This window comes from Psammomys obesus, unplaced genomic scaffold (genome assembly GCF_907164565.1).
Source record: "Psammomys obesus unplaced genomic scaffold, mPsaObe1.curated_primary_1811, whole genome shotgun sequence".
NCBI classification, from domain to species: domain Eukaryota; kingdom Metazoa; phylum Chordata; class Mammalia; order Rodentia; family Muridae; genus Psammomys; species Psammomys obesus.
The window spans coordinates 26259072-26271946 of NW_026596117.1; the positions used below are offsets into that span (position 1 = coordinate 26259072).

General features: G+C 48.0%; 1 protein-coding gene across 2 annotated transcripts; it reads left to right on the forward strand.

Annotated features, from left to right (window-relative positions):
* Positions 1 to 4897: 4897 nt before the first annotated feature.
* Positions 4898 to 11520, forward strand: Idnk (IDNK gluconokinase). 2 transcript variants are annotated; one of them, XM_055629395.1, is made up of 5 exons: positions 4898 to 4975; positions 8376 to 8406; positions 8622 to 8708; positions 10490 to 10533; positions 10907 to 11520. In XM_055629395.1, exons 1-5 carry the CDS (start codon positions 4926 to 4928, stop codon positions 11250 to 11252), a joined length of 558 nt encoding a protein of 185 aa, XP_055485370.1. In that variant the 5' UTR covers positions 4898 to 4925; the 3' UTR covers positions 11253 to 11520. The 2 variants fall into 2 exon arrangements, with proteins under 2 accessions (XP_055485370.1, XP_055485371.1); XM_055629396.1 differs by lacking the exon at positions 8376 to 8406 and having other exon boundaries at positions 4913 to 4975.
* Positions 11521 to 12875: the final 1355 nt, after the last annotated feature.

Below are 12875 nucleotides of genomic sequence, written 5' to 3' on the forward strand. Positions count from 1 at the left end.
CACACACACACACACACACACACACACACACACACACACACACACACGGGAGTGCTGGGCTTAACACTAGGGAGGCAGAAGCAGGAAGATCTTTATAAATTCAAGGCCAGGGTGGTCTATGTAGTGAGTTCCAGAACATCCAGGGATAAACCTGGATCAAAAGAAAAAGAAAAGAAGAAAAAAGAAATACAGAGAAACCTTGTCTCAACAAAACAAAGCAAAAACACATATAAGAGTTAGATGCCTGTTTGAGATTTCTTTTCAAGATTGTTTATTATTTATACAGGTTTCTGCCTACATGTGTACCGGTAGGCCAGAAGAGGGCACCAGATCTCACTATAGATGGTTCATGATTCACCATGTGGGTGCTTGGGAATTGAACTCAGGACCTCTTCTGAAAGAGCAGCCAGTGCCCTTAACCTCTGAGCCACCTCTCCAGACCATTGTTTCAGATTTTGTACTTGGAGCTAAGGCTGCAAGGCCATGGAGGGAGCTGCTGCTGGCCCTGTGCCTGCTCAGCTCAGAGTGCCCTGGGGGACAGGCCTTTCTCCTTCTGAATGTCACACAAGCTTGTCTCTTCCATTCTGACACTTCAACTTTTGGATTAGAGAGAACTGAAGAAAACCAAGCCTTGCGGTAGTTTGAGCTGGTCTGGTCTTGTATAGCAAACACCCTCTCATTTGTTTTCCCATGGAAAAGATACAATTAGAGACATACCGGATTTTCCTGAAAACTGTCCTTTCGTGTGTAAGAAAACCCTGGCAGACACTGAGAGCTAGAAACCTGAGGTGGAGGAGATGCAAACGCCCCTTCCGCCCTCGATGAAGCAAATAACACATTATTTTCATATTCTCTCTCGTGTCTCACCTTAAACCACCTTTCTGGATGTGAATAGAACTCTAGCCTCTGCCAGTCCTGGGGCCGTGTCCATCCCAAGGGCAAACATTTCTGGCTCTGTACAGTCTAGAGTGTAACAGGCCCGCAGACCTTAGCACAGCTGACTCCGTGGTGGAAGTGCCAATCAGGCCATAAGACTCAGCACGCAGACAGCACCACCTGCCAAAAACGAAAACAATGACCTAATCCATCAAAGTCCATAGTTCTGGGCAAGTCTCTAAATGTACTCACCTTGCTTTTCGGCTTCTGTAGTTCTGCTTCTGGTCAACTGTTCTTGTTAACTTAATTATGTCAACCCAGGACATGTTTTTGTGCTTAAAAGCTCATCCTAAAAAAGGGTCATGGCTACACTGGGGTCCCAAACACACAGTGTAGTTAGGGCCAGCTACTGAAGACTTTCTATTGGCTTAAGCCATGTCCGAGCAGTCTTGGCTGGTAAGTGCCTCCTCCCACACCCAGAATATTTAGGAAGAATCTTCTGAACTTGGGTTCTAACTGGTTATAGGCGGTTCCTTTGTCTGAAGCCTCATGGTCCCCTCGCAGGGAGGTGGCTGTCATGCTTTTCAAACTCCAGGACCTTCTTCTGAGCCCTAGATGCTCGGTGGCAAAAGGGACACCTTTCGCACTGCACTACAAAGCTACCCCACACAGAGGACGGGCCGCATCCCTGGGCCACTCGGAGGGGTCAGGTCCTGGTCCCTGCTCCTTCAGGGAACCTTCCCTTGTCTCATAAGTCCCTCTAAGAGGTTTCTAGAGTAGACACCTCATGCTGCCTTGCTCTTTCCTCTTCTCCTTTTTCCAAGCTGAAGCTGTCAAAAATCAAAAAGCACCTGGATATGTTTGTTATGTCTTTGCTCTGTTTCACAGAATAAGGGGGGGGTGGGGGGGGGAGCAGATGGTGGAAACAAAAGATAAATTAATACTTCAGAAAATGAGCTGGGCAGTGGTGACTCTCACCTTTAACCTCAGCTCTTCAGAGGCAGAGACAGGTGGATCTCTAAGTTTTAGGCCAGCCTGGTCTACAGAGTGAGTTCCAGGACAGCCAGGGCTACACAAAGAAACCCTGTAAATTCAGAAAATGAGCTCTCCACGTGACTCTTGCCATCATTTTGTCCAAACTGTTTGAAAGTAGATATGAAAAGGACTCCCTTTCTGCCCTTGCTTTTCTGAGGTGTGCCCATCTCTAGGGAAATTTTGGGCTGAGTGCTAAGGTCAAAGGCATCCCGGGCAGTGTTAAACAGATGTCTGTCTTTATGCTGTGCCCTCTGGGGTGAGTTTTAGAGCCATAGAAGTGACTAGTACATCCCTGAAGGGCACCACTGGGCTACCCACCCACCCTGCCAACTCCACTTTCCACACACACAGAGCTCCTTGCAGTTGTAAATGGCTTGCTTGTCTGAGCTCCAGATCTTTGCACAGATGCCTCTTTGATTTAAATAATGTTTCATGGTCTCTTTGTATCTTTCTGTTTTTTGTTTTTTTTTTTTTTTTTTTTCAAGACAGAGTTTCTCTGTGTAGTCTTGGCTGTTCTAGACTCACGTTGTAGACCAGGCTAGTCTCTTCCTCACAGAGATCAGCCTGCCTCTGCCTCCCCGAGTGCTGGGATTACAGGCATGCACTGTGTACTACTGCACTCAGCTTTTATGGCCTTTTTTAATGTCATAGTGCACACAAATAAGAATAATACTGTGACCTCTACCTTCCTCTGTTTTATAGACCACCTTGCCACCCACCAGGCTGGGCTCATGCCAATGAAGAGGTCTCCTTTGCCCAGCTCAACATAATGACTTTTGGATGTCAAGGCAAGGACAAAGGGAAAGGAAAGAGAGGGAAGGAGTGGGGAGGGGAGGAAGGAAAGGGAAGGGGTAGGTTTTAAATCCAAAGTGGCCATGTGCAGTACTTATCTGATAAGACTTCTTAACAGTAACCCCTTTCACAAGAAAATTTATTCGTGAGTAGATAGATGAGGCTTAAAGTTTTTGGAACTTTAGAAATGAGCCACAACTGAAATTATGTTTTAGGACTCTAATGGCTCCTCTTTTTGTTTTACTGGCAAATAAAAGAATTCACAGTGAAGGGCACAACAAGAGTGACAGTGGCAGGACTGGGAGGTTTAGTAGGGCAGTAATGAGGCCAGGCACAGAAGAGAGTTAAGCAAGGGCGGAATGTGCAGGGCCTTGTGCACCAGGCAAACAAATACAGATTTTAAGAGCAATGGAAACCACAGGAAGGCTTTAACAAGAACTAACATGATATGATTGTTTAAAACTTAAAAAAAAAAAAAAATGGGGTTGGAGAGATGGCTTAAGTAGAGAGGACCCAAGTTGGGTGCCCAGCACCGCACCTGTTTGGCGTGACTCACAATTATAGTCCAGCTGCAGGGATTTCAGCGCCCTCTTCTGGTTGGTACCTGCATCTGCACTCATGTGCACCCCCCACCACCACCACCACATGTATGTAAACATCTTAATTTTTTAAGTGAACGGCTTTTATCTGGACAGTCGGGCAGAAGCGAGAAAATCACTAGCAGGAGGATGACGTGGAGGACCAGGCTTGTGGCAGAAGACATAAAAAATAATGATGCATTCAAACAAGTGGGGGAGGGGTGCGGGGGGGGGGGTTAGACCCAATGGTCCCGATTAGGATGTAAGCAAAGCATTGTCAAGAATAGCTCATAGGAGGCTCAGCTGACCAACCGCGTGGAGAGCAGATGCATTGGCTAAAACTTGGAAGGCTGCGAGAGGAGACAGGCATTCGTACGGATTTCGTTTGGTTAGTATTAAGTCTCCAATCCCAATTAGACAAACTAAGAGTTAAGTAAACAATTGGATAGACGGAGATCAGGGATAAAGATCTGTGTAAGACAAAATCACTCCAACGTTTGCAACCTGAGTGGAAAGAAAGGAAGAGAGGAGGAGGGGGGAAAAGGAGTACAAAGAAAAGGAGGAGGAGAAAGGGGAGAAGCAGGTGAAAACCTACACAGGTACACAGGGACGGAAAGAGCAGCCGTTTAGGCAGAAGTAGGCGTGTCCTGTCTTAGTCTCAAGAATGAAGGATGGGGGCGTGGCAGGAGAGACGGCTCGGCATTTAAGAGCACTGGCTCTGCTTGCAGGGGACCTAGCACTCACGCTGTAGCTCACAACCACCGGCAACGCCGGCCTCTGCAAGCCTGCATGCGTGTGCTCCACTTACACACACCCAGGAGAACCGCTCCTAGGCAGAAAGTAAGAATCTTGCTTTAAAAAGTGACAGTCAGGATGGTTAGGTTAGCGCAAAAGCGACAGCAACAAATAGGAGTGGTGACGTGGAGAAATTAGAAGACTCATGTTTTGCTTGGTGGGCATGTAAATGGTACCACCACTTTGGAAAACATTTTGATATTTTCTCAAATCTAGAGGTACCATATGGCCCAGAAGTCACACCATTATATATATATATAATATATATATATATATAATATATATATAATATATATATTATATATATATATATATATATATCTCCTAAATATATATTTTATGTGTGCAGATAAAAATTATATATAAAGTCGGGTAGTGGTGGCGCAAGCCTTTAATCCCAGCCCTCGGGAGGCAGAGCAGGCGGATCTCTGTGAGTTCGAGGCCAACCTGGTCAAGGGCACTTGCTGCTCCTACAGAGGATCTACCCTAGCAGCTTGCAACTCTCTGTAACTCTGGAGGAGCCCTCGCCTGGAGGGAGAGAGGAGAGAGAGCGAAGAGAGAGAAGGAGGGAGAGAGAGAGGGAGGCAGAGAGATGAAGGAGGGAGAGGAGAGAGAGACACACACTCCTTGTCCTTCACTGCTGTCTTTCTTAGTAAAGCGTGTCTATTTTTACTACTGTCCGTGCGTCCCGGTGGATTCCTTGTTGCAGGACACAATCACCTGGAAACGACAGCAGGTGCCCTCTGGCGGCACCACCCAGCGGTCAGCACAGGAACGGCGGGGGCGTGGCCTGTGGCGTCAGGGCCTGGGAGGGGCCTGACCCGGAAGAGGGCGCCGAGGAGCGGGGAGATGGAGGCACCTGCGGTGCTGCTAGTGATGGGCGTCAGCGGCTCCGGGAAGTAGGTCGTGGAGGCGGCAGGCGAGCGGGCGGGAGCGGGGAGGCGGTAGGGCGGCCTGAGCCCACCGAGCCCTGCCTTTGCTGCTCCTGCCGAGACCCCCCCTGCTCTGCTGCACCATTGCCTCTCCCAGGGTCTCGGCGGATGAGACGCAGGGGCCATGCAGATGGTGGCTAGCTGCCGGGGAACGATGGCCCGGAGTAAAGAGGCCGCAGGAGCACAGAGTGGAAAGTTATAACGCAGGAAATGCGGGTCCGGGCACACTTCTCAGCCTTGAGCCTTACAAGCCCGGGCCTGGAGACATCTTGCAAAACAAGGTGGAAGGGTGCAAAGTCCTCCAACAGCTGACCTCGCCCTGGGTCTTTACAGAGCTTTGTCTGGTTGGGCAGATAGTGAGTTTTCTGAATAGTATTTTGAAGAGTGAGGATCACCCTGCAAGGTGTAGTCTTCCTTGATCGTGTTCCTGCTTAAGCTGGAATGTTCACGTGAAAAGTGTTAGGTCTCTACAAAATACGCAGTTACATTGCAGCCTAGTACAGCCAGGTCAGAAGCAAGCAAGCGGTAGGCTTTTGGTTTGGTGGACACCGTATAACTGCAAGATTCCTTCTACTGAAAGTGAAACGCAACGCAGAGGCCAGAGCGTGGGCGCAGCTCAGTGGTGAAGTGTTTGATTGTCGTGCCCTGGGTTCAGTCCCAGCACACAGAATGAACGAAAAGAAACGGCCGAGCAGAGAATCCCGCTGTGGTAGAATTGGGAAGCCGGTTTGCTGTGTTCTCAAGTCTCTTCCCCATGAGAAACCCCATCAATCTTGTCCAGCGCTGCGCCCAGGAGGTGCTCAGACTGCCCCTGTGGCAGAGACAAGGATGAGCCGGAGGGCATTTGCGGTGTTTGCTTTCTGATGGAGTGGCCTTAAAGGGCTGGTTTAGAAACAGAGTTCTGGGGTGGGGGCTCGATGGAGGAGCCGAATGAGAACTCAGTTGAGGGTTAGCAACTTCGGGGGTGATAAACTAAGGGGAACTCACTCCGCACGAGAGATGGAGGCCAGAGATGGAGGCAGGTGGTGATGGCAAGGGGTCCAGCTCCACTCCTGCTGGGATAAGCTTTAGCCTTTCAGATCTGCTTTTCTGCATTTCTTCCCTCTCCTCCACTGGCTACTGTCTTTTCTATTCTATTCTATTCTAATCTATTCTATTCTATTCTATTCTATTCTATTCTATTCTATTCTATTCTATTCTATTCTATTCTATTCTTTCTTAATTTTGTTCTTTTGAGGCAAACAAAATTAGTAGTCTGTGTGTAGTCCTGGTTGTCCTGGAATTTACTCTGTAGACTAGGATTGCCAGGATTTAAAGGCCTGCTATGCTGCTGCTGCTGACACTAGTGGCCTGTCTTCCTTCCCTCCCCCCTCAGGGTTTCTAGACCAGGCTGGCCTTGAACTCTCAGACATCCTCCTGCCTCTGCCTTCCCAGCAGCCTACTGTCTTTGAAAGTGTCTTTCAGGCCAGCTGGGAGACATATGGGCCTTGAAGTTTGGCTTGTAACCTTAGATCCGACTGTTGCTTCTGAGCCTTGTTCCTGCTGTGGTCCCTTGTGCATATCCTAGCATCCTGTCCTCTAGTTTTCTTTGCTCCATCCTTCTCCTCTGGAGGAGCAGAGACAGTGGATTTTTCCATTCTCTTCTACCTCCCTCCTCCCAGTTGACACTCAAATCCACTTGGCTCTTCTCATAGACTACTGTTGGTGGCTAGCATGTTTATTCATAAATTATTCATTTATTAATCTAATTGGACCTTAAGAATGAATTTTTTTTTTCCTGTACAAAACTCTGGTTCAGGCCAGGTATGGTGGCACTCACCTTTAATCATAGAACATCATGGTGGTCTCATCTTTGCCATCTGGGAACCGGTGGGTAATACATGTTCAATAAAAATTGGCTGAGGTGGGGCTACAGAGTTGGCACAGCGGTTAAGAGCACTGCCTGCTCTTGCAGAACTCCTGAGTTCAGTTCCCAGCACCCACACGGCAGCTCACAATGGGCTGTACCCCAAGTTCTAGAACGTCTTCTGACCTCCACGGGCACTGCACACACACGGGACACTAACTCACATGCAGGCGAGACACCCGTGTTCGTAATGAATGATGAAGTGTTCTTTCAGTTGGTTGGGTAACCTAGAGGCACATGGACAACACAGTGGCTCAGTTCCTCTGCAAAGCCCAGTCAGCCAAGGGACAGTCATTAGTGATGGCCATCACCAGCTCTCTCATCCTGGAGTGCTTTGCATTAACAGGTGCTGAGTCACTGAGCTTGTCTCATGTGTACGGGGTTTTTGTGCCTGCATGTATGTCTGAGTACCACACAGGTACGCTGCAATGGGGGCCAGAAGAGAACATCAGATTCCCTGCAACTAGAGTTACAGATGGTTGCAAGCTGGGAACCAGCTTGTGCTGGGAACCGAACCCAGGGCCCCTGGAAGCGCAGCCAGTGCTCTAACTGTTGAGCCCCCCTGAGCTTTACACAGTGCTGCTGGGTTTTAAACTCTATTACACCCCTCTTTCACTAGATGTACCAACCACACATCAGGGCAGGCCCCATGCCCACGAGGAGTTGGCCAACACAAAACAGATGCAATAGTACTTTAAAAAAAAAAACAAACAACCCTCTCTTTTAAGCCTTTGATGAAACTACCATGCTGTTCATTCCGTATTCTCTCACAAAAGATAAACACCTACACAGCAGGGCCTAAAACATTGATTCTCTTGTTTTCGAGCTTTCTGAGTCAGCATCTCAGTGTGCCATCCAAACTGCTGAGAGCCAGCTATCCACCTTCCTGTGTCCACCTCTCATGCCCTGGAACCATAGGTGCTCACCACCACAAATAGCTACAAAGCACTGATTATTGAGAAAAAACTTTCTATGGTTTTTTGTGTGTGTTGGGGAGGGTGTTGTTTTGTTTTGTTTTTTCAAGCTAGTGTCTCAGCTGGGCAAGATGGTGCATGCCTGTAATTTCAACGCTTGGAGGCAGAGGCAGGAGAATCTCTGAGTTTGAGGCCAGCCTGGTTTACAAAGCAAGTTAAGGACAGCCAAGGCTGTCTTGTCTTGAACGAACAAACAAACAAACAAACAAACAAACAAGACAGTGTCTCACTGTGTGGACCAGGCCTTAAACTTACAGAGATCCTCCTGCCTCTGCCTCCAAGTGCTGGGATAACAGGCATGTGCCACTACACCTGGCTCAATGTTTTAATTAGATCTGATACATTGCTTTCTGGCTAATCCATTTTCACTGGTGTTCCTAAGGACAGTGAACGCCATCTCTGTTGACTCCAGGGTTAAGGGCATCTCAAAACAGCTGACACTTGCCTGTGTTGGGCAGAAACGGAAATATCTGTATTCTCTCCACAGATCTACAGTGGGTGCGCTGTTGGCCTCCAAGGTAAAATCCTTTACCTGCTGCTTTCTTGGCCACTGCTTTCTCCCTTTCTTCTGGCTTATGGTTTGTGCAGATGCCTTAGCATGGCAATACAGTTTTCTTCTTGGTAGTGATGAGAGGGCCAGCCTCAGACTAGTGATGTCTACACCCAGTAAGCTCCTGGTGACTGTCACATGGGCCTTGCTGACGCTGCATATATCTTTCCCTCTGTTGTAAAGCTGGGATGGAAATTCTATGACGCCGATGATTACCATTCTGCAGAGAATCGGACGAAGATGCAGAAGGGGGTACCACTGAGTGACCAGGTAACACTGGCAATGGCTGCCCAACATCTGTGTAACGAACGCCTCCACGTCTGTTAGCCTAGACCCCCAACTTCTTGGATTGAGCCACCTCTGCCCAGTCTGCCACAGCTGGCTGCAGAGTTTTGATCTGTAAGGTAGAGACTGCCTTGGGCTCACCCAGGGAAGTTAGTGTCTCCGGGTCCTTTCATCTCCCCGACACTGTTCTGGTGAACCCCACTGCAAACTCAGATGTGGCCACGCATCTCACTGCTCTGTTGCTAAATCACCGTGACCAAGGCATTTTATAAAATAAAGCATTTAACTGGGCTCGCAGTTCAGAGGTCATGGAGCAAATGTGTGGCAGGAGAAACGGAACACGTCAGTCTGAATCAGGAGGCAGAGAACACACTGGCAATGTACAAGTCTTTTGAAACCTCAAAGCCTGACCCCAGTGACACACTTCCTAAAAAAGCCACACCTCTTAACCCTTCCCCAAAAGTTCTGTCAATTAGGTACCAACTATTCAAACATCTGAGTCTGCAGGGCCATTCTTACTCAAACCACCACACCACGCCACTGTTCTGAGGCCCTCTAGGCTTTTAGCTGACTTTAGGTTCTGAGTCTCTTTAGAAATGTTAGGTACTCCTCCATCTCCACAGGAGCCATGCAGCCACTTTCCTCCCACAGCCACGTTCCTCCCTCACAGGGCTTGTGTCCACTGTCCCCCGGACATCTGGAATGTGTTTCTTCCTTCACTGAGTGACCCATGTCCATCCTTCCTATCTTGGCTCCTAGCCCACTCCTCGGGGAGGCCTCAGCGGCCAGATTTTGCCTGTTGAGCTAAAGGTATTGACAGTTCACCAAAGGCAGAAGTGAACCTGAACTGTTTAAATGCAAAAAAGGGAGTAGGGTGCAGGGAAGGCGGGGTGGGGGGTGGGGGTGGTGACAACACTTCACAGAGCCCAGGACGGAAGGTAGAGCTTTCTTGGGACTTTGGGCTGAGTCACCTTCTGCTACACAGCCCCGGGAGCTTCTTTAGAGGCTGGATAAGTGTCTCAGTGCTCAGTGCTTAAGAGCACTGGCTGCTCTGCAGAGGTCTGGGGTTCTGTTCCCAGCACCCACGTGGCAGCCCAGAGCTGCCTGTAACCCCAGTTCTAGGGGATTCCCCAGCCCTCTTCTGGCCCCCGGGCACTGTATGTCCTCAGTGCACCTATACACACCTAGGCAAAATACTCAGAGAATAAAACAACAAAAACTTAGAAAGGAAAAAAAAAAACTATCCAGGGAGTTAAGATTTAAAAGTTTATGATAACAGTATCATGCTTTTCCTCTCTGTTAGTGCTTGGATGTGGCAAGCTTGGCTAAGCACGGGTAATGCAAGAGTCACTTTGGAAGACCAGTTCAAATGGCACATGAGGACGTTAATGGAGGGTTGGGGCAGAGCTCTGCTGCGGGTCATGAGCTTAGCTGTAGGTTCTGGTCAGATGCACTGAAGGAATAGGTGAGCCACACAGTATGGGGCCTGTGAGCCTCAAAGACACCATGGGGAGCTGGGAGGAGGTGTGACATGTGACTAATCAGCTTAAGGGAAGTTAGATTATTAGGAAATGAGCCACTGACACCAGAACAAGACCATGTTCCTGTGGTTGTGGGCCTGTGGCCCTGGCTCCCCACCGCCATCTCCCTCCCCCAGCCTGTTCATGCCCAGTTGCCATAACCAGTAAGGTCATCTTTTGTGGCTGTACAACTCTTTCTGTATAAGCAATACTGGGAAAGCTACTGTGAGTCTGTTCTAATTTCAGGACAGGATTCCCTGGCTGTGCAGCTTGCACGACATTTTACTAAGGTATGAAGTCATCTGGCCGTAATATAATCCAGTCAAAATTGAAAAGAAAAATCATGTCTGAAACCACAACGAGGTGCATCCATGAGGATGGAGCAAAACCATCCTCTTAGCGTACCAGGCACGCGGTCAGCTCTGAACGGGCCCATTTGACAAGGGAGGGACTGATGCCTGCGGATTATTTCGTTCGCTGATGATAGCTCCTCAGTTTAAGGTTGGGGACACCCAATGCTTAATCTCCATTTTCAAGTAACACTTTCCATTGGCAGAGAGACTAGTCCACTGCCTAGAATCAACAGCTTTTTAAGTGCCTTCATTTTGCAATCCTCATCCTTTTGGGGTTGTGTGTGTGTTATTTCTTATATTTTGGAAACAGAAATGTGGCCTTGGGACAGCATGTTGTTCTGGCGTGTTCAGCCCTGAAGAAAATGTACAGGGACATCTTGATACGAGGAAATGGTGGTGCGCATGCGCCAAGTGAGGAGCCAGCAAAGGAAGAAGCGCTGGCTGGCACAAAGCTCTTGGTGGTCTACCTCTGCGGGTCATTCGAGATCATTTCTGGTCGCTTGCTCCAAAGGAAAGGACATTTTATGCCGCCCGAGTTACTGCAGTCCCAGTTCAGTATTCTGGAGCCCCCGTCAGCTCCCGAAAACTTCATCCAAATCAGCGTGGACAAAAGCGTCCCAGAGATCGCTGCCGCTGTGATGGAGGCCCTGAAATGAAGTGGTCGGTTCACACCTGTGGGTCACACCGCCCTCCGCTTCCGAGCTCCTCAACTCATGTGCATTCTGAATCCTTTTGGCTTCTGGGACAGGGTTTCTCTGTGTATGTGTCATGGCTGTGTATGTAGCATGACCAACTCGCTCTGTAGACCAGGCTGGCCTGGGACTCAGAGAATCCCGATGGCTGGGATTAAAGGTGTGTGCCCCCGGTGCCCCCAGCTGTATTCTGAATTTAAAAAAAAAAAAAAAATTTTTTTTTAAAGATTGATTTACTATGTGCACTGTGTTCTTCCTGCTTTACACCTGCACGCCAGAAGATGGCACCAGATCTCTTGATAGATGGTTGTGAGCCGCCACGTATTCCGAATTCTTAACTGGGAACAAACCGTTTGGAGGTTGATGCTTGACTGTAGCGGTAGGCGTCTGGTGTGCTTGGCGGTGTGCAGCTGTGGCAGGAGACGGATGTTAAAAGTTGAGCTTAAACTGAAGTTTAATATGTATAATATCACCGGATGGTCAGAGGAAATCCTGTAATCAGTGCTGGAAAATACTACCTGGAAAATAAAAGGACGATGGCGCGTGCCTATATTTATGCAAATGAACGAAACTTGCTATCCTGGGAGCACGCTGGAAGCGGGTCTCGGCAGTAGAAATGTGAACAAAATCCAGCCAGCCACGGCCACACCGCCTGGTGCAGAGGCAATTGTTTAAATGTTTTAGGTCAGCACACAAAACCATAGGCTGTTTTCTTTTAGTATATCATTTCTCTTTCTTTTAGTTGTCGTCAAGATTGGTTTTTGAGACAGGGTCTCTCTGTGTAGCCTTGGTTGGCTTCAGACTTGGGTTTACCTGCTGCTTCCTCTCCTGTGCTGGATTGAAGGCGTGCTCCCACAGCTGCTGTCATTTTTATGTGTGTCATTACACTTTTTCCTAATTCAATCTCCTCTCTCACTGCCTTCCCCTCCACCGTTTCCTCATCTTCTCTTACTTGTTCCTCCTCTGCCCAGGTGGCCACCTTCCCCAATTCATGGCTCTCCACCCTTTCCTAAGATGATCTCCTGCTCGCTTTCACTCTCTCTCTCTCTGTCTCTCTCTCTCTCTCTCTCTCTCACACACACACACACACACAGCATATATATATGGTCCATCCCTCTCCAGCAGCAGTCACAGCTCAGTTTCCCCAGGACCCTGTGATCTCTGTAAGTGTGTTCATGCCATTCATGTCCTCAGCATTAGATCCTATCTCCATCTCCTTTCAAAAGCCCTGGAAAGCTGGTTTGCTAAAAACTACCTGAGAATGTCTTCTCAGACATCCACTGTACTGCAGGGCACAGGGGCCATGACCTCCTAACCTTGCAGGTTAGAGGTCTCTTGCCTTTTGATCTTTCTTGGTTCCTTAGTTCTTACCTACTTCCTCCTCAACATTCAAGCCTTGTTATATAAGGAAATTAAATTATAAATTATATATAATTAAATATAAATTATATTTAATTATATAAATATAAATTATATTTAATTATATAAATATAAATATGAATTGTAAATATAAATTATATTTATATACAAACACCATATATATAAAGCTTTAAGTTTGGGTCCTGCTTGGAGAGTTTTGGGTCTTTT

Bases quoted from the DNA above. Each gene is read 5' to 3' on its own strand.
- Idnk (XM_055629395.1), top strand. From the start codon at position 4,926: ATGGAGGCACCTGCGGTGCTGCTAGTGATGGGCGTCAGCGGCTCCGGG. The intron at 8,407-8,621 runs GTAAAATCCTTT...TCTGTTGTAAAG, and splicing joins GTGCGCTGTTGGCCTCCAAG to CTGGGATGGAAATTCTATGA. The intron at 8,709-10,489 runs GTAACACTGGCA...TTCTAATTTCAG, and splicing joins GGGTACCACTGAGTGACCAG to GACAGGATTCCCTGGCTGTG.